The sequence below is a fragment of the Rhinoderma darwinii genome, chromosome 4, assembly GCF_050947455.1.
Source record: "Rhinoderma darwinii isolate aRhiDar2 chromosome 4, aRhiDar2.hap1, whole genome shotgun sequence".
NCBI classification, from domain to species: Eukaryota; Metazoa; Chordata; class Amphibia; order Anura; family Rhinodermatidae; genus Rhinoderma; species Rhinoderma darwinii.
Window position 1 is genome coordinate 373,411,911 of NC_134690.1, and position 21,879 is coordinate 373,433,789.

At 42.8% G+C, this 21,879-nt stretch overlaps 1 protein-coding gene and 1 long non-coding RNA gene across 2 annotated transcripts in view; one reads left to right on the forward strand and one right to left on the reverse strand.

Annotated features, from left to right (window-relative positions):
• The window catches only part of LGALSL (galectin like), a 35,712-nt gene extending 16,852 nt beyond the window's left edge, over window positions 1-18,860 (reverse strand). The window contains exons 1-3 of the mRNA XM_075863135.1: window positions 18,503-18,860; window positions 7,247-7,318; window positions 815-903 (exon numbers count right to left, since the gene is read on the reverse strand). Of these exons, the coding sequence (XP_075719250.1) occupies window positions 815-903; window positions 7,247-7,318; window positions 18,503-18,535 (194 nt within the window). The 5' untranslated portion in view covers window positions 18,536-18,860. The remainder of the gene's footprint in view (window positions 1-814; window positions 904-7,246; window positions 7,319-18,502) is intronic.
• Window positions 98-15,666, forward strand: LOC142760157 (uncharacterized). Its single transcript, XR_012883255.1, has 3 exons — window positions 98-196; window positions 7,489-7,637; window positions 15,228-15,666. It is a non-coding gene; the product is annotated as an uncharacterized LOC142760157 (long non-coding RNA).
• Window positions 18,861-21,879: the final 3,019 nt, after the last annotated feature.

Below are 21,879 nucleotides of genomic sequence, written 5' to 3' on the forward strand. Positions count from 1 at the left end.
ATAATAAAATAGATAATTGACATAACTGACAATGCGTTGTGTGACATGTCCAACATTCCAGCTACTTTCTTCTGCGAATGCCTCAAAGCTGGCATTCTCTCAACATCAGGTGGGAAGAATGCCAGCTTCCAGTCATGCGCAGGAAAAAGAAGAAGCCAGACTGCTGGACTGATGTCATGCATCGCAAGCTCACAATGTAAGTTATTTATTTAATTTTTTTACTGCTAATTACCATTGTTTCAGTCCAGTTGTGGCTTTATACAGCAGGGAGGAGCATTCCTTGCTGTACTAAGTGAACATTGGAGCGATTGATCTGTCAATGGCCCTTTAAACATATTGTACGGCTCTCGCGGAATTATATTTCAAAATATGTGGCGTTTACGGCTCTCTTAGCCAAAAAGGTTCCTGACCCCTGCCCTAGACCATTACCCAGTGGGGACCTGGTGTCTGGGATTAGGACAAATCCCCAAAATAGGCTAGTTCTGTAAAAAAAAGTCAATTCAATGGCCTGGCCCTTTATGAAAGGTCATTCCCAGAGTACTGGTTATATTCACTCTAGAAAACTCCTGCGCAGGTTTTATAATGTAAATTGCTCTTTTAACTTTATCGGTTGCAAATAAATAAAATAACACGATACGCATATCTACAGTAACAATATAGGGCAACATTGCTCTATTAAAGTGGACAAATTCCCATATCTCGGTAGTTTGCGGCTTATATCCCATCAGCAATATAACTGCTCATTCTGCACAGATTCTCAGATACAGCGGGAACACAACAAATCAATGAAATACTAGTGACAAAGTGTTCACACCTCTCTGGATTCATGCCGACAATTCCCATTATGAGGATCTTCTTCCCTGGTCTCATGCCGCCTTTTATGTGACCACAGAACGGAACTGTCTGAAATAATAATGAGTTTGGTTGAACAAGAAAACTGAACATATAAAAACAAAGCGTTCAGCCATAACATTAAATCCACTGACAGGTGAAGTGATCAGAATCTGAGTGACCTTGACAAGGAACAAATTGTGATGTTAGACGACAGGATGAGAGCATCTCCAAAAGTTTTTTTGGTCTTGTGGGGTGTTCCTGGTATGCAGTGGTTAGTACCTACCAAAAGTGGTCTAAGGAAGGGCAATGGGTAAACTGGAGACAGGGACATGGGCACCTAAAGCTCATTGTTGCGCATCGGGGGCGAAGCCTAGCCTGTCTGATCCGATACCAAATTGGAGTTACTGTAGCACAAATTGCTGAAAAAGTTAATGCTGGCTACGGAAAAAAAAATTCAGAACACACAGTACATAGCAGCTTGCAGACCGGTCAGAGTGCCCATGCTGACCCCGGTCCGCTGCCGAAAGTGTTGGCAATGGGGCACATGAGCATCAGAAATGGACCATGGAGCAATGGAAAAAGGAGGCCTGGTATGATGAATCATGTTTTCTGTTACATTATGTGACTGGCCGGGTACGTGTGCATAGCTTACCTGTGAACAGATGGCACCGGGATGCTCTATAGGAAGAAGGCAAGGCAGTGTGGTGGTTTGGGCAATGTTCTGCTTGGAAACCTTGGGTCCTAGCGTTCATGTAGATGTTACTTTGACAAGTACCACCTTCCTGAACATTGTTGCAGACCAAGTACATCCAGTCATGGCAACAGTTTTCCCTAATGGCAATGCCGTCTTTCAGCAGGACAATGCCCCTGCCACACTGCAAAAATTACTCTGGAATAGTTTGAGGAACATGACAAAGAGTTCAAGGTGTTGACTTGGCCTCCAAATTTCCCAGATCTCAATCCGACCAAGAAAATATTGAATCTGCTAAAAAAAAACAAGTCTGATCCATGGAGGTCCCACCTCACAACTTGCAGGATCTGCTGCTCTAGTTTTGGTGCCAAATACTACGAGACACCTTCAGTGGTCCTGTGGAGTCTATGCCTTGACCTCATGCTGTACCTGCGGCTGTCAGGGCATGGTGGGAGTTGAAGTTTTGCAACAGCTGTAGAGCCACAGGTTGGGGAACAGTAATGTAATGCAAGGCCTCCAGTGCATCAGTCGTATCCTATTAAACACCAGTGTGAACAGGCCGTTAGGGAAACACGTAGATCTTGATTTCTCACTGTGAAGTCAGAGTACAACCAGTGTACTGTGCTGAGTTAAACATAAAATGATTATAGACGTGAATGCAGAATAATCTGAGCACCTTCCGGTAATAATTATAGGTGTACAACAGGTATAATTCTATATGTGGACATTCCTGTACTGGGGATTTTGACCCTGAAGTTCTTTATCTTTTTAAGGCCCACTTTCCACAGAGTTTTCTTACGCTGATTTTGACACAGAAACCACGTCGCAATCAGTGGCAAAAAATGTCCGAAACCGCCTCCCAGTGGAGGCATTTTTTTCAGCGGCGGTTCCACCTCTGACCTCCCATTGAAATCAATGGGAGGCAGAGAAAGCATTTTTCACTGCGTTTTTTTGCCCTCGGCCGAAAAACGCTTTGAAAATCGAGGCAAGAATTTGCAGGCAGGTCAAAATCTGCCTCAAAATTCCTAAAGGAATTTTGAGGCCTATTTTTCTGCCTGTAAAAGAACTCTGTGTGAACAAGGCCTAAGAGTACATAAACCTAAAAAAGCTGTTGCTAGTTTATAGGTGTTAAAGAAAGCACTGGTGTTTAGTTACAGTATTCCAATTATTGCGAGTTAACATTGACCCTAGAGGACGAACCCTTATACCCTGTTTGACCTTGGTTAAGTTGGTTTTATACTTAGTCCAAAATCAAACACAATCCTGATTATCTGAGCTGCTTATTTACACAAGGAGATATAGGAACTATTACATGGCGAAGGAAAATAAACCACCATAACAATGATGGTGACCCATGTAGGAAATATTCTACTGTTATACTTACTTCCATCTGTTATATTTTATCCTTATAAAAGTCACAACACCTGGACCTCCCAGTTCTACTAAACCGAAGTTCGGTTCAGGTGTTGCAACTGTAAGGGTATGTTCACACGGCGGGGGTCCGTAACGGCTGAAATTACGGGGATGTTTCAGCCTGAAAACATCCCCGTAATTTCAGCCGTACCGGCATGTGCAGGCGCTTGAACGCCGCGTCCATTACGGGCGTAATTAGCGCTGCTATTCATTGGAGTCAATGAATAGCGGCTCCAATTACGGCCAAAGAAGTGACAGGTCACTTCTTCTACGCGGGCGTCTATTTACGCGCCGTCATTTGACAGCGGCGCGTAAATATACGCCTCGTGTGAACAGACAAACGTCTGCCCATTGCTTTCAATGGGCAGATGTTTGTCAGCGCTATTGAGGCGCTATTTTCGGGCGTAATTCGGGGCAAAAACGCCCGATTTACGTCCGTAAATAGGCCGTGTGAACATACCCTCATACGGACAGCGGCAGCATTGTGGCTGTCTGGAGCCTAAGGGCATGGCCACACGTGGCGGATTTTCTCCGCAACTGTCCGCATCAATGCCGCACCTAATCCAGGTTGCGGATTACGGCTGCGGATCTGCCCAAAATGTGCAGAAAATTGATGCGGACTAGCTGCTGCGGACTGCGGGAAAAGTGCTTCCCTTCTCCCTATCAGTGCAGGATAGAGAGAAGGGACGGCACTTTCCCTAGTGAAAGTAAACGAATTTCATACTTACCGGCCGTTGTCTTGGTGACACGTCCCTCTTTCGGCATCCAGCCCGACCTCCCTGGATGACGCGCCAGTCCATGTGACCGCTGCAGCCTGTGCTTGGCCTGTGATTGGCTGCAGCCGTCACTTAGACTGAAACGTCATCCTGGGAGGCCGGACTGGAGACAGAAGCAGGGAGTTCTCGGTAAGTATGAACTTATATTTTTTTACAGGTTGCTGTATATTGTGATCGGTAGTCACTGTCCCGGGTGCAGAAACAGTTACTGCCGATCGCCTAACTCTTTCAGCACCCTGGACAGTGACTATTTACAGACGTCTCCTAGCAACGCTCCCGTCATTACGGGAGCCCCATTGACTTCCTCAGTCTGGCTGTAGACCTAGAAATACATAGGTCCAGCCAGAATGAAGAAATGTCAAGTTAAAAAAGCAAGACGGATCCGCAGCACACATAACATGTGCATGACAGCTGCGGACTTCATTGCGGAAATTAGAATCTCCATTGAAGTCAATGGAGAAATTCCGCCATGAGTCCGCCACTGCTCCGCAACAGACAGAGCATGCTGCGGACACCAAATTCCGCTCCGCAGCCTATGCTCCGCAGCGGAATTTTACGCATCGTCTAAACGAACACTGCTAAATTAAAGTGGAAGTCAATGGAGAAACGGCTCCGCTGCGGATTAACGCTGCGGAGTGTCCGCAGCGGAATTTAAGTGAAATTCCGCCACGTGTGAACCCAGCCTAAAGCCTACTGAAAACTGGCACTGGACATAAAAACTATAATGAGGTTAATACATGCTTTTTTACTTTTGGTTTTTTTTTCCTTTAAAGTAAATTTGGAAAAATGCCACATACACCCCTGCAGCCAGCCAAAGACCCATAAACATAATTCAAAATCTAACCAGGTGCACAAGCTTGTTAATATAGAGTTATGGCAGACGTAAGGATTTATTCTGAATGTATTTATGTGTTGTACTATATAGATGTCTTAGGCTGTGTTCACATCTGCATTGGAGGCTCCGTTAGGGGCCTCCGTCGCAGATCTGGCAGAGATTACCGGAAACAACAGCGCAGCATGCTGCGCTATAGTTTCTCGTAAAACCATGTACACCCCGACGGAAGCCATTAAAGTCAATGGGTTCTGTCGGCGGCCTAAGGCTATGTTCACACAGAGTTTTTTGCAGGTGGAATTTCTGCCTCAAAATTCCGTTTGGGAGTTTGAGGCAGATTTTCCTCTTCCTGCACGCTGATTTTTACGGCGTTTTTCGCCCGTGGCCATTGAGCGCCGCGGGCATTAAAAACGCAACGAAATACGCTTTCTCTGCCTCCCATTGATGTCAATGGGAGGTCAGAGGCGTAAACGCCCAAAGATAGGGCATGACCCTTCTTTCTCCCGCGAGACGGTTTTACCACTCGCGGGAGAAAACCGCCTCCGCCTCCCATTGAAATCAATGGGAGGCATTTTCGGGCCGTTTTTGACGAGTTTTGCGACGCGTTTTCCGCGTCAAAAAACTCGTCAAAAAAACTCTGTGTGAACATAGCCCAAGGTGTCCGTGGTGCACTGGAACCGTTGTTTCCAGTTTTCCTTTGGTCCGCTCCACTGACGGAGCAGAACAACGGAAACCCATGCCGCAGATGTGAACGAAGCCTAAGGTTATGTTCACATGTGCGTTGTGCCTTCCATTTTAGCGGATCCATCTAAATTTAAAAAAAACTCACACAATAATGGATACCTGACTGAAAGGTAAAATATTCATTTTTTTGACTGATCCGTTTGCAGGATCCGTCGAAAAAATCTGAGACTTTACCTTCCGTTTGTTTCAGTTTGGCATCAGTTATGCTCCATTTTTAATGGATACGTTTTTTTACAATATTTCTTTTTATTTTTTGTGTCATTTTCAATCTGCGCAATTAAAAAAATGGATCTGTTAAACGTAATGCATAACGAATACAAATAGAAGGCATATCCATTTGAATCATCATCCATTGACTTCAATGTTAAAAATAAATAAATGGAAAGCTCCTTTCCTTCAAGCTTCCGTCATTTTGGACGGAAAAAATAGCGCAGCAAACTACACTATTGCTTCAGTCAAATAAACGGAAATCTGACGGAACATAACTGAGCACAAGTGATGCTAAAACAAAACCCATTGAAATCAATAGACAGTTTGACGGAAACGTTTATTTCAGTTTTCCTTTTCCTCTGACGGAGAAGTAGAACGGAAATGCACAACGCAGATGTGAACGAAGCCTTAGGGCACATTCAGACGTGGCGGAATTTTTCCGCTGCAAATGTAGGTGCAGATTTGGGGCAATTACGCAACGAATCTTCACAAACATTTGCATATTTGACAGGTAATTCAGACGTTGCAGAAAACACAGCGGACTTGTCACAGATTTCAGTTTTTGCATTGCAAAGGCGGAAATCCGCAGTGATATTCCGCTTCTTCTCCGCAACGTCATGAGCTGCGGAGGGAAAATTCTGCACCGCAGCCTGATTTCCGCACAGTTATTTTTTGCAATGTCTGAACTAACTTTCCTAAAAATGTATAGAAACAAATGTAAAAAACGGCTGCTGCAGAATTCCACTGTGGACTGTCCGCAGCAGAATTCAACAGCAATTCCGCCACGTGTGAATGTGCCCTATACAGATTATCCACAAATTCAAGCTTAGATACATAAAGACAACCAAAGCCAGCAGCAAATTTAGCAACAAATTATAGCTACTGTCATTTATTTTTCAATTCTCCACTCTTTGCAACATAGAAACTAAAACCTAGAATCTCCTTTGCTGCAACACCAAATATTTTTTTTTCTTATGATAAACCACAAAATGCTTTTGAAGTAAATGCAGATGATTTGCAAAATGTAATTTGTCTCCCCACGAACATCATTCGTGCATCATTATATATTCTTCAGATCTTTGCATGCTCAGAATTTACTTAACATTTAGTCCAAACACAAGTCTCAGTGAGTCATTACTCCACGCCGACACAGGATTACTATCCTAGACGTGTGCTATATACACAGTATAAGGCCCCGTGCACACAACCGTAGTTTTCATCTGTAATTACGGATGAAATTGCGGACCTATTCATTCTATAGGCCACACACGGACACCTTTCCGTATATTTGCGGATGTGTGTCCGGGCCATAGAAATAATCCGCAAAATAAAGAACATGTCCTATTCTTGTCCGCAATTACGGCACGGACTCCCCATAGAACTTTATGGGCGCTTTCGCAATTGCAGACGGCTACGGATGTGCATCTGTATTTGCGGATCCGTATTTGCAGACACTAAAAACCCTTACGGTCGTGTGCATGAGGCCTAAGGCCAGAGCCGCGTGCACGAAGCTTGTACGGCTCCTTAGCACGGGCTCCGTCAGGTGGCGCTTGTACGGAGATATTTTCCTTAGAAGAAATGCTTCTAGGAGAGGATACCTACGTAAACAAGGAATCCAATGGACCAAGCCACGATTTTCTGTTGAATCCGTACAGAAACTCACAAAAAAAAACTATATATTAAAATCGACAGCCGTTTCTTTATAGTGATCACTGTACAGATTGAGTGGAGAAAGCATTAACTTACCAGTCGTGGAAAGAACACTTCAGCTTGTACTGGAGACCCTAACGGACTGCTCAAACGCCTGCTGTCCAGCTGCTGCGGAGAGAACATCACAGACATATTTATAATCTCTATCTATTATAATACTCGTGCCGTACAGTACACATGATCGACATTGCTGAGCCATGCACAAGTGAAGGTAATAAGGAGGTTTGCTTTTTTTCTTGTTTGAATGTTTAACCTTCATTATTGTACTTGTCACACAGACGCCCCCTGGAATGAGAACGGCCATTGCCACCTTTGCACCTGTTCTAGTAGATTATGGCACTTGCAATATGATCCCTGGAGAAAGTAAGCGACATTACTTACACACTGAGATATGGAGCGCTCTGTATGAGAACTGTCACAGGAACTTGTAAGTAAAAGCTATCCACTCATGCAAAAAGCAGCACGATTGCACCTCCGGGAAAATTTTCTGCATTTTTTTTTCTTAAAGGGGTTTTCTGGTTTCAGCAAATATATATATATATATTCATTCAGAGGTTATGTCATTGAAAACACTTTTTTTCGGTCATGCAACTTGCAAATTATTGCTCTCTCAGCAGTTTTGAGGCGTTAATACTGTGCTGACAGGTTCCCTTGAAGGGGTTAATATGCACTAAAGATACTTCGACTCTATTTACATGGGACACAAATTCAATGTCTAAAATAAAAAAAAGTGACGCTTTTGGGATGTTTTGTCCAACTTTAGGCTGGTTTAACACAGTGTTTAGATGCGTTTCTGCTTTATTGGCGTTTTTATTTGCATTTTTGTGGTGCTTTTCTGTGCAGTTAGATGTTACATTAAAGTTTATAGTAAATTATAGAAAACGCTACAAACACTGCCTTTTATATATTTATTTATTTTTCTTGTGGCGTTTCTTTTCTATCTTTTCACCAGTGGCGTTTTTTCTCATAAGCTTCTCTATAGGACTTCAAAAGTGCCTGAAAAAAAGCATGTATAAAATGACAATAAATTTTAAAAAACCCCACCAGTAATGACATAAAAAAACTATAATATTTTTTTTTTACAAATTGCTGGCGTTTTAAATTGCATTTTTTTCATGCAGTTTAAAACGCCAAAAACCATGTGTGAAGGAAGCCTAAATGTGACTGATAGGGGGTTAACTGAGTGCTAGTAGAAATCTTAAAAACTAATAGCAATCAATACAAAAAGTATATTAGAAAGTGACACACGTTTTCATGCCATAGTATATAAGGTATATTTGCTGTTTAGAAATTTCAATAACTGGATATACTTTCCATACATCTAGGGTTCTTTTTACAGTATGTGCATGGATTTTTACAAACCATATTTAGATCTATAGAACAGTTGCAGAATTTTTGCAGAACATACAGGTTGTCCAGTTTGTGGGCTGTTTTTTATACAGAAGGGAAAGGTCATCAGTATATGATTGGTGGGGGTCCGACACCTGGACCCCACACCGATAAGCTGATCGGTGCAGGGTCTGGGTGTCGGACCCCCACTGATCATTTACTGATGACTTAACCAGTGGATAAGTCATCAGTATAAAATACAGCCCCAAACCTGGACAACCTCTTTAAATCACACATGTAGTTTTAGTGACAATTTTTGTTCAGCCAAACACAGGCGTGGATACAAAAGAGAGGAAACATATCAGTCACTTTCCTTTATACTTTTCCTTCTTTTTGGATTTACTCTTGTGCTTGGCTCAAAAAATGTCCACAAAAACTGCGCTGTGACCTCCACTGAGGGTCATAATGAAGTGGCAGTGGCACATGGAGAGCACTGTGCCACTTCAGAACCTGTCGGCTTTTTTTTCTTTTGAAGGCCACATGGTCAACCGGTGATATATTTGGTTGACCCTGCGGATTTCGAAAAAATTTAAGTAAAGCTTACAAGTGGCGAAGTATCATGGGGCATTCCTAGCACCAATGCCACTTCACTCTTGCGATCAGTGGGGGGTCATAAAGGTTGAACCCACTGATCAGACATTGATGCCATAACCTGGCAATATTCCATCAATGTTTTTAGTGCCATATTAAAGAAGCATTTCTAGGAAATGGTAATAAAAAACTGCTTTGCGGTATGGCATGGGAAAAATTAATACAAATCATTCTAATAAATGGCCATGGCTGGAAAACCAAATGAAAAAGAAAAAGCAAGATGTCAAAGCCTCCCCTTATAGTGAGAAGATTAGATATTATGCCAGTGAACAGATAATGCCAGCGGACCAGACTTGTAAAAGATGGGGGTTTAATAGCAGATGTAAACTGTATAGAACAGATTTGTGCCACATTTCATAGGATGGCATACACATCCTTTCATAGTCTATAAGGGCAGCACAGAACCTAAGACATGATATTCACATTTTGACAGCTCGCTCTCGTCTATAAACCTATTTGATTCACCGAATTGATTCTGACACAAGAATGAATCGTATCCTTGTATGAACCGCAGAAAAGGATCTTGTTCTATATTACAGAACTTATGTACATGTAGCCGGTACAATAAACAATAGCAATCTTCAGGTACATGTATGCCAATAACCAATACTATAACATCACTGTTAGGGTTAACTGGTTTAGGCCCGCTTACTGTATGTATAAGGAGCGAGTTTAAGCTTGCTGCCAGAGCAATTAGGCAGGTAAGGTTATGTTCACACAACCGCGGCAAAAAACGGCCGAAATCGCCTCCTACTGATTTCAATAGGAGGAAGAGGCGTTTTTTTCCTGCGAGCGGAAAAACATGCTCACGGGAAAAAGAAGCGACATGCCCTTTCTTCGGGCGTTTCTGTCTCTGACCTCCCATTGACATCAATGGGAGGCAGAGTGAGCGTTTTTTTGCTTGCGGCGCTCAATGGCCGTAACAAAAAAATGCAGCGAAAAACGTGGCAAACAGCGTGCAGGCAGGTCAAAATCTGCCTCAAAATTACTGATAGAATTTTGAGGCAGATTTTCCTGCCTGCAAAAAAACTCAGTGTGAACAAGGCCTAAATCTCCGGTGCCCGGCAGTCAGAGACTGCTAGGGACCCTGGAGAGAAGACAGAAGCGGTTTTCACGGTTTCTGTCTTCTCGGTACTCACGTACACAACGCTCAATGGGCGCTGAGTATAGAATAGAGGAAGCCACTACCTCTATTGTTGGTCATGTGACCTGTCGCATGATCGCCGGGATGCCGGTAGTAGGATAACTAGGCCCAGCACAGCCCCAATAGTGGCAATAGTCACTATAACAGGGCTGATTTCCTCTGCTGTGCAGAACCAGTTAGACCCCATGTACATGACCGTGCCTGTAATCACGATTACGGGCACAGCCGGCCACTGGCGGCCGTAAACAGCCAAAATTGCATTTTCGGCCCATGCTCCTATACAATGTATGGGAACAGGGTCAGTACAAAGCAAATAATAGAACATCTCCTATCTTTTGTGGAGGCTTTCTACGGGCCAGACACCTTCCCGCGAATATACAGGAAGGTGTCCGTGGTCAATAGAAGTGAATTGGTCCGTAATTGCGGACCGTAATTACGGTCCGCAAATACGGACAAATTCTACGGTCGTGTGCATGGGGCCTAACAGTGGAAAAGTATAGTGTAAAAAAATGTAATTAAATTATAACGTCCCCCAAAGGTTTTTTCTGACCATTGAGGGATAAGCCATAATAACAAAAAAGTAAAAGTTAAAAACAATAATAAACTAATAAAAATTACACATAAAATGCCCCCCAAAAAAATTTGCCTCCTGCCAATCATTGTCCAAACACCAGCCCTGACCCAATTACCTTAAATTAGACATGTAAAATATCAAAATTTACAGTAGACAATGACGATCACAAATAAGTAAAAAGTCTATTTTAGGGTAACACTATATTATTACCAGAAAAAAAATTAGCTATGAAGTATAAAAGTATATTTTTTTACTATTGTTTTCAAACAATAAGTCTAAAAAAAAAAGCAAAAATTATGTGTATATAAATGATAAGAAAAAAACCTGCATTGATTTTATGAAAAAGTCACAAAAACCACGTCATAAAAAGTTTAACTAAACTGTGCTAAAAATAGTTAAACGGTGGCTGGTCCTGAAACGTATTTGCACAGGGTTCCGAAAAAGGGGCTTTCTGGGAAAACACAATTGATCGGTGGGATCTGACCCCCAGAAACCCTACCAATCAGCAGACCGATGGTACAGTGCCACTCTGCCTGGAAAAAGGGGCTGCTGCGCTCGCTGCATGGCCGCTGCTCCTTAGTTCTACTGTTTGGTAGAAGTTCCGAACGTAAAACCCCCACTGATCACATTGATGGACCATCCTGAGGATAATAAAAACATATGTGATATTTACTGTAGCAATTACCTCAGAATCAGTTTTATGATGTTACATAATTATGCAGGAACTATGAAGACTCAGTATAGTGTAACATGGCGTTGCAGGTGGCAGTAGAGACGCTGCTGTTGGGGCAGCCAGTGACTGTACATATGATTGTATCATATACTGAGCGGAGTCCCACACTGTCACGTGCAGCATTTTAGCCATTAACATGACAAATAAAGAACTTTGAAAGTGGGACTTCTCTCTGCCAGGGACACCTTCAAGCATAATATGTATTGGTCTCAGAACAGATTTTAGGTCCCCAATCTCTCCTATAGGGCAATTTATAGGTTATGGGGAAACCCTAGAATTATCTAGAGGAGCTGTACGCTTCCCTAAGTTTATTTCACAAGGGAAAAAGTGGTGACGGGTCCTCTTCATTGCTAACAAGACTTCAGGCAAAGGCCTCAGTGACTTAGAAGAGGGTAAATTTGGCGCATGGTTTGACCTGGATAATGTTTCAAGTATCTTAGTATACAACGTGTTGTCAGCATGGAAGTCCAAGGGCAAGATATCTTCATCAAGGCTTCATGCACATGACCGTATTAAGGCTTCACACAACCTCCAAATTGTTCAGCGCCATAAGGCCTCATTCACACATTGTAGATTTGGTCAGTATTTTGCATCATTATTTGGAAGCCAAAATCAGGAGTGTATGCAAAGAAGAGAAGTATAAATCTTTCCATTATATATATATCCTGTGTTTAGAATCCAGTCCTGGTTTTGGCTTCAAACTACTGACCAAATCTGCAATGTGTGAATGAGGTCTAAAATGGTAACTACACAGGTGTAGGAAGGCCCGAACGCCATATGTTTCAATGTATTTGCACCAGAAAACTGTAATTACATTGATAAATCTGCCCCAATATCTCTATGACAACACTGAGAAATCAAATTAGGAAATGTTATCATGAAATCACCACCGCCAGGCTTCAGGCCTGTAACTCAGCATAGAATCAAGGTGTTAAAAACTAATTTTGGCATGAGCTGTTTTTCTATAGAGTCAATGAAAAACGGCTCCAAAAACGGCTCAAGAAGTGACATGCACTTCTTTGTCGCGGGCGGTTTTTAATGTTTTTCTAAACGGCCGTGTAAAAAAACGCCCCGTCGGAAAAGAACGCCGTTTTTCTCATTGAAATCAATGAGCAGATGTTTGGAGGCGTTCTGAAAAATGGCCGAAAATAAGCCGTGTGAACATACCCCTATAGTGTGTAAGAAAAAGCATTTAGCGCAAGAAAAAAGGAGACAACAATGATTCAATGATAACAGTGGCAGTATCGATACAGCTTTGACATTTTAGAACTTGAGATTAATGCTGGGAAATAGATATTGGCAACTGAGAAAACATGGCATCCAAAGAAGCAGAGTTTCGCACATCGCTTTAAGCCCAAACCCTATGACCGTAGCCGAGCAGCACTGAACGGCTTATACAGTAAGCTTCTTTGAATTCAGAGAGCGTTAAATCCCTCAAACAAGTCATGAAAAAGCTCAAATATCTCCTCAGAAATGTTGGCCACTATTCTCCTTCGGATCTCTTAAGAAGGACAAAATTGTTGAAGTGCTGGACTTGTACCTTTCTGCGTAATACTCAGGTGGACCCTCCTGGGGTCACATTTACTACCGTATCTATAATATGTTTAGGAGTTCCCATGGTTTCTACGGTTGCTTACATCTACCTATAAGCTGCTAATATATTCTGTACTATGCTTTTGGAAACGGTTGTTTTTTGTATGTATTATCCATACATTTGGAACTGAATGTAGCCCACTGCCTATTTGTAGACAAACACCCCCTCACTGCGGCTGTGGCTCCCCAAAAATCAGCACACAATCTTGCCTTTAAACACAAATGAGCAGATTTATGAACGAGTGCCTATTCCATCATTCTCCTCATCTTTAGTAGATCGTAAGCTCTAAGGGTATGTGCACACGACCTCTTTTCAGACGTAATGGAGGCGTTTTACACCTCGAATTACGCCTGAAAAGACGGCTCCAATATGTCGGCAAACATCTGCCCATTGCTTGCAATGGGTCTTACGATGTTCTGTGCAGACGAGCTGTCATTTTACACGTCGCTGTCAAAAGACGGCGCGTAAAATTACGCCCACGGCAAAGAAGTGCAGGACACTTCTTGGAACGTAATTGGAGCCGTTTTTCATTGACTCCAATGAAAACTAGCTCCAATTACGTCCGTAAAAGACGCCGCGAAAAACGCGTGCAATTGTAAAAATGTCTGAAATTCAGGAGCTGTTTTTTCCTGAAAACAGTTGCGTAATTTCAGACGTATTTGGCGTTGGCGTGTGCACATACCCTCAGGCTCACTGCAGACATGCCATAACTGTTGACAGCTATGTACTTTAACACCACTATAAATGAAAGAAAAGTATAAAACCAATCTAAAGAGGTTGTCCCAAACCAACCCCCCCTACCAAAAAAGAGTTGTCCCAAACGACCCAAAAAAAAACCAAAAGAAGTTGTCTTAAACACCTAAAAAAACACCCCCCAAAAAAAGAGGTTGTCCCAAACACCCCAAAAAAAAAGAAAAAGAAAAATAGGTTGCCCCAAACACCCCCAAAAAAAGAGGCTGTCCCATCTGGACCTCTCCTTTTTATCTCTTCATATACTCAATAGAACATAATCTGTTCTTTCTAAAGACTTTACAAAGGACTAGGGGACATTCACTGTGTGTGGAAGAAAAACGTTTCAGACATCAATAATGGAAAGGGTTCTTTACAGTTAGAGTAGTAAAACTATGAAATACCCTGCCCCAAGAGGTAGTAATGGCAGATACTATGTCAGCATTTAAAAAATGGCTAAATGTTTATTTACTGACGAATGGCATTGAGGTTTATAACTAATCTAGCAATGAAAAACTTGTAATTGATTTAGAAAGGCTGAACTTAAAGAAGTTTGCCAGTCCCTAAAAATAGATGGCCTATCCTAAGGATAGGCCATCAATATCTGATCGGTCGGAGTCTGACTCCCTGGGCCCCCGGTGATCAGCTGCTCGTACTGTGACTTGCCGACACGCTGTTCATAGTATTACAGCCTTGTCCCATTCAAGTGAATGAAAGAAGGCGGCAATACTGTAAACCGCCCCTACAAGTGTGTCGGCGATTCACAGTAAGCGCAGATAAGAAATTAAGGGGAAGCCGCGCTCGTGTGAGCACTTGCGGCCCCTTCAAAACAGCTGACCAGTGGGGGTCCATGTAAGGCTGTAATATTATGAACTGCCGCTACAAGTGTGTCGGCAAATGACAGTACAAGCAGCCAATCGCCGGGGGTCCAGGGAGTCGGACCCCGACTGATCAGATATCGATGGCCTATCCTGAGGATAGGCCATCAATTTTTAGTGACTGGAAACCGCGTTTAATGGACCTATGTTTTTTTTATTCTATGTAACTACAGAAAGCTACTCCTACTGACATAAAGAAAAACATTTATATAAATTTTTGGGGGGGCGTCAATTCTATATCAATCATCATTTTATCACAATCAATAATCACCCTTGATCTCCAGTCAGACACATCTAAAGCCCCATTTCTGTAATATACTGTACATGATGCTAACACATTCCCTCTTGTGGTAATCAGGGCACTTTAATGATTGATGTATTTCAGGGAGTCCGGCCCAAGGGAAAAACACTGATTTAATTGCTGCAGTTTAATTAAGCAACAAGGAGAGAAGACGAGTCTGAAAATTCAAGAGGCTCAGACATTACAAGTACCTCAATATGGCGACTCAGTATTTCTCTGAAAATAGGGTAAAAGTCAGAGCGCCCAAGTATTTTACTTCAGCAGGTGTACAGCACAGCGCTGCCATGAACGCCTTGCATACTGGCCTTATTTTCTGCTGCCATATAAAATGACAAAGCTTTCTATACCTCAGAGGCAGAAGACCCTGGGGCTCATGTATTATGAGTCCTCAAAGAAAAATGGTGCAAGTATGTTATTAGATATGGAGCTCGAATCTTTTGTCACATTCATGGATGTACGGTATCATTTTCCCACCAAATACCAAAACTCATAGATTAAAGGACAAGTCGCAACATTATAACAATTCATTACTCCATTTATTCAGTCATTTATGACTAAAATGTGAAGTACGACCTGTGGTACCCAGCTCAAGCTGAGACAAATGTATTAGTGTCTGCTCACACGTGAAAGATTTGTTGGAGAAAATGGACTTTGACAGATCCCATGTTATGGCCATTTCCACAAACCCGACGTATAAACATATCCTTAGAGGGAAACAATTTTAAAAAATGGTAACCGATCGATATCGCAATTTCAGTGATAAGCATAGCATGAGATCTATTGAAATCTGTGTACGTTTTAATAAAGTTAGATACAATTTTGATACGGAAACGCAAAATGAATTGACATGAAGCGGATTTTAAAATCTACACCACAGATGTTTTTAAAAACTAAAAAATTCTGCAACATGTAGAGATTACTTCACATCTTATTTACTTTGCTAATATTATATTACGTTTTTGACGTCCGTTTTTGGAGCTGTCTTTCTATAGTCTATGAAAAACGGCTCTAAAAACGGCTCAAGAAGTGACTGGCACTTCTTTTTCGCAGGCGTCTTTTTACGTGCCGTTTTTGGAAAATGAGGAGTAAAAAAACGCCCCGTCGGAACAGAACACCGTATTTCCCATTGAAATCAATGGCCAGATGTTTGGATGTTCTGCTTCCGATTTTTCAGCCGTTTTTGGGACGTTTGCAGCCCGAAAAACGTCTGAAAACACTCCATGTGAACATACCCTAAGAGTATGATAACAAGTGGCCTTTTTGCAGTGTTTCAGACACAGATTTTCATCACTTTTTGGCATTTTTGTATAATATATTTTGTTAAAAACATTTTTAACAAATTTACAAAATGTTATGCAAAACCCTCAAACATTTTGTGCTGTTCAAAAGAAAATACAAAGGATCATTTAATGCCTTAGGTCTGTAAACAAAAATAAAATAAGTGACATTCTCAGCATAGTAAAATTCTCGGACAAATAAATCGCAGGCAAAAAACACAGCAACAACAAAGCCAAAGTATTTTGTGTTTTTTTAAGAGCTTGACATACGTGGTCCACCAGGAGCTCAGCTACCTCAATCTCAATCTGCATGGTTCGGATACATTCTTGTCAAACGTTCACATTAGGGCATATTTACAAAAATAATTATTTGCTGGCACTTTTCTGTTATAATAATGGCGCATAATTCACAAATTCGCATACGGATGGATGAGAATTTGGCGCAGGTTTGAAATATCACAATGAATAAAATGTGGAATCTACAATATACACCTGCTCAAACCTGGCAGAGGCTGCCCGACTAAGATGCCCCACGTAATTTTGGCGGATACTACGAAAAACTTAATGGAAGCATGAATCATAAGTATTTCGTTTAGCCTTGTTGTACCGGGCATTATTCACCAGAAAAATGGTGTCAAACTTTAGTAAATCGAAACAAGTGTTTGGTGAAAGTCAGCTGGAAGGACACCATAGTGCCTAGTGCCAAGAAGTGTCATTATTGGGTTAAATAATTGTCCTCCCCTTCCATACATGTACAGATTTCTACCACAACAATGATAACAATTCCCTATCACGGCCTCACAATTGCCTCCATAACAATATATAAAAGACACAATGGTCCTGTCATTGTATACATCACCACATATACCGTTCAGCTATAGGACTTCACACTGGCCATTATTACAACGGTGTTTTCCCCACATGTGCAATGTAAGGCCTCATGTGCACGTTCGTGGAGTATTTACGGTCAGTAAATACTCCATGGACGGGCCGTGGGCTGTCACCTGCATTTGCGGGCCGCGCTCACATTATAAAGTATAGGAGCACGGTCCATAAATGAAAAAAATAGGACATGTCCTATTTTTTGTGGGTCATTTCTACGGCCCGGACACTTACTCATAAATATACGGGAAGGTGTCTGTGGCCCATAGAAATAAATGGATCAGTATTTTTATAAAAATTGCGGTCGTGTGGATAACAATTTATGCATTTCGATTCATTTTCAGGTACGGCAGTGTGTATTTTCCGTGCATTTCTGCAGAGTAGCAATACTCTGCGGGAGACTGCACGATGTCCAATGGAAGACTGCAACGCTGACAGATTTCTAATGCATTGTGGAATATTTTTCCCGTAGACTTACATTGTAAAGATTGTTACTCGGCAGAAATATGCGGCAAATACGCTACGTGTGACCGCACCTTCGTTTTTAGAACCATTTCTTGGGCGATATATCACTCGGTCACATCAGAACGCAGAACAATATTGCCTCTACCGCCTGGACGTGCAATGTCATGTGGCTGTGATGTCGCACTCCCTCCCTCTACTTACTACAATTGCGCTGAACACATGAAATCGCATTGCAAAACATGCGGTGAGTTTTGGCACGATTAAGAAACGTGTTGGCCTCACTCAGGGATCATTGAAATACAGTGAATTATTTTGCGTCATTTTCAGGCTTTAAAAGGAAAATAATGTCATTTAATATATATAGCTATATATACACTAGATTAGATAGATAGATAGATAGATAGATAGATAGATAGATAGATAGATAGATAGATAGATAGATAGATAGATAGATAGATAGATAGATAGATATTGTGACTGAATCATTATAAAGCCTGACATATCGTGACATGACAGTAGTACAGGCAGCTGTGTAATGTGTCTAGAAGGCTCATTCCTCCAGTGGTAACAGGTTACTGGTGAGGACGTGGTACTGGGGCAGAAGATCAAAGGGGTGACTGGCGCAGTGGAGGTGGCACGTAAGATTGGCAAGCAGGGCCCCTCCCCCTACACGCTGTGTGATTCCTGTACCATACCCAGCACCCATGTCTTGTTCTACCCCCAGAAGCCACTTACCATCGTCTCCCTTTCAACCAGGGACCCCGCCATCTTGCAGAGCAGTGTCTGTTCAGTGGTGCGGGCTGCAGAGGGACTGGATCAGCTGGAGCCGGGCAGGGAGGAGGAGGAGGAGGGTGGCTGCAGCAGGGTACAGGAGGGCAGGTCTGAGCCGGGCTCAGCTTGGGATCACGCCACAAGGAAGAAGCCGCGGCTGACCTGGCAGACTGGAATAGCTGAGGAGGGAGGCGGTGATGGCGGAGGAGGAGCCGCGCACTGGTGGCTGCTGCTCCACAGCTACTATAATAAGGATGTGGTGATGCAGAATGGGCACTAATAATGCCACCTCAGACCTGCCCGGACATCAAGGGGAGGCTGCACTCACAACAGCAGGCTGGGCATGTATGAGGAGGGCATCTCCCCTACCTGCAGACCCGGAGCTGTACGCAACTAGGCATGCTGGGCTACATGTAAGACTATATTGGCATGAGTGGCACATACTCAAATCCTCACAATATCTGACCAACAGAGCCTGCCATAGAGTCCTCATAATAGTGCAAGCCACAATGCCCAATGACACACACCTTAACCCCAATTAAACTGGAAGCCATACTGCCCCCATAGCAACACCAACCATAGTGCCCCCATAACTACACCAACCACAGTGCCCCATAAATACACCAACCAGTGCCCCATAACTACACCAACCACTGTGCCCCTTAACACCAACCATAGTGCCCCCATAACTACATCAACCATAGTGCCACCATAAATACAATAATCATAGTATCCTCCAAAACTACACCAACCATAGTGCCCCATAACACCAACTATAGTAACAGTCATAGAGTCCTTATAACAGAGCCAGCCACAATGCCCCATAATGTCACCCACAGTGCCCCCATAACAACACCAACCATAGTGCCCACATAATAGAACGAGTCATAGTACCATAATAACAGAGCAAGCCCTGCAATAAAAATCACTTATAATGACAACCACAGTACCCCAATTAGGACAGTCCCAGTGTTACCATAACATGGTCAGCCACAGCGCCCCCATATTGACAGCCACAGTGGCCCCATAACAGTGGTAGCAATGTTTAAATTAAAAAAAGCGCACCTGGCGCTTCTGTATTGCTAGAAATGAGATAAAGCAACTAATGTGCTGCCAGTCACACGTCAATTTCAGCACGGGTAGGCCTTGTTCACACTGTGCAGAACCAGGAGCTGAACCTAAACAGAAGAAAAATATAAAGGACGGTCTTATAGGTCTGCTCTCCTGGATCTAAATCTTACAAAATCTAGGAGAAATCTGCAGCAAATCTGCACTGTATGAACAAGGCCGTAAAGGATTATTTATTCAGCATTAGCCACGTATGACTGCTGGACAGACGCCGGGTTGTTTAGGAGACTCTCCTGCTTTGCTATCGTCCTCCAGTCTCCTGGACATTTGGTTGGGAGGAGGGAAGAAGAGAAGCGTTTGGTTTCATATAAAAAGGTTTAAACTATAGATCAGTCGGAATTGCTATGCAGAAAATGCCCTGATTTCCTAAGGTTTTTCTTTCAGGTGCCCCATCCCCCCTCTGCTTATATGTCTTTCTGCACTTGGATATAGACATAGCTAAAGCTCTGTTCACATTGCGGAGTCCAAATGTACTGTTAATCAGTCTGCAGTGTTCAATAGTATCCAGACATAACCAGCCATATGTCTGCTAATAGGACATATTTTTTGGCATTCGTCTGACCCATAGAAGTCTTTTGGGTTGTATTTAGGGCTTGTCCACACATAACGGAATTACTGCAGAAAATGGTGCGGATTTTGCAGCGTTTTTCTCAATGTTAGGAGACGTCTCCTCTGAAAAACGCAGCAATTCTGTCCACTTTCCGCAGCAGGAATTGACATGCTGCGGTACAAAAAATACGCGTCTCAAGTCAATTTCTGGTCGGAAATTTTACGCAGCATGTGGATGAGATTTGTTACATCTCCCCCACTTTGCTGCTACTGTATTCTGCTGTGTATTTTGCGTCCACAATTCCGGAGGAAAAATATGCAGCAATTCCGTAACGTGTTGACAAACCCTTACAATGTGTCATGGAATCAGTGAGAAAATGAGAGTCAATAACACGCCGCACTGGCATCACAGGATCTACCTTAGGGCTGATTCAGACGAACGTGGCGTTTTTGCGCACGCAAAACACGCAGCGTTTTGCCTGCGCAAAAGCCACTTGACAGCTCCGTGTGGCAGCAGCATATGGTGCGCGGCTGCGTGCTTTTCGCGCAGCCGCCATCATTATGACACGCCATTTGGATGTTTGTAAACAGAAAAGCACGTGGTGCTCTTCTGTTTGCATTCATCCTTTTGATAGTTGTTGCGCGAAACAGGCAATACGCACGGAAGTGCTGAGATATTGAACATGTCGCACTTTTTACGCAACGGACAAACACTGCGCAAAAAGCACGGACTGTCTTGAACGTTTTGGGCACTTTCTTAAACAATTTAAAGGATCCTTACATTGGTACTTAGTTGTCTAAGGTTGGAAAAGCTTTTTCTCTTTAAGACACACATAATAACATAATAACATAGCAGAGCGGCCACAGGCATCTATTTATTCCCAGCAAAACTGGGATTAGATCCAAAAATGAATTATAAAGCTTTCCTCTACACTACTCTTTATAGGATCCTTTTCCAGTCTTACATGTGGCACTGATGCTTTGTAACCCGGTTAGGGTATGTTCACACGGCCTATTTACGGACGTAATTTGGGCGTTTTTGCCCCGAATTACGTCCGAAAATAGCGCCTCAATAGCGCTGACAAACATCTGCCCATTGAAAGCAATGGGCAGACGTTTGTCTGTTCACACGAAGCGTAATTTACGCGCCGCGGTCAAATGACGGCGCGTAAATAGCCGCCCGCGTCAAAGAAGTGACCTGTCACTTTGGCCATAATTGGAGCCGTTATTCATTGACTCCAATGAATAGCAGCGCCAATTACGTCCGTAATGGACGCGGCGTTCAAGCGCCTGCACATGCCGTTACGGCTGAAATTACGGGGATGTTTTCAGGCGGAAACATCCCCGTAATTTCAGCCGTTACGGACGCCCTCGTGTGAACATACCCTTAAACAGCAAATTGAACTATAACTTAGGCCTCATGTATACACACTCAGTTTTGTACGGAGCAGCTCCTAAAGAGGTACATGGGGTCTCTACTATACCTTCTTATGCCTCCAGTTTCAAAGGAAGGTTTTTTCTGTCGCGGCATGGTCCATCGGATGGCATATCTCCATATATACTGCTCCCAACAGAGTCTATACGGCAGCACATGGAGGTCGTGTTGCTCCGTACAGGGAACCGCACACGGTCCTATAAATTTTGTAGCCTTTTTCTGGATCAAC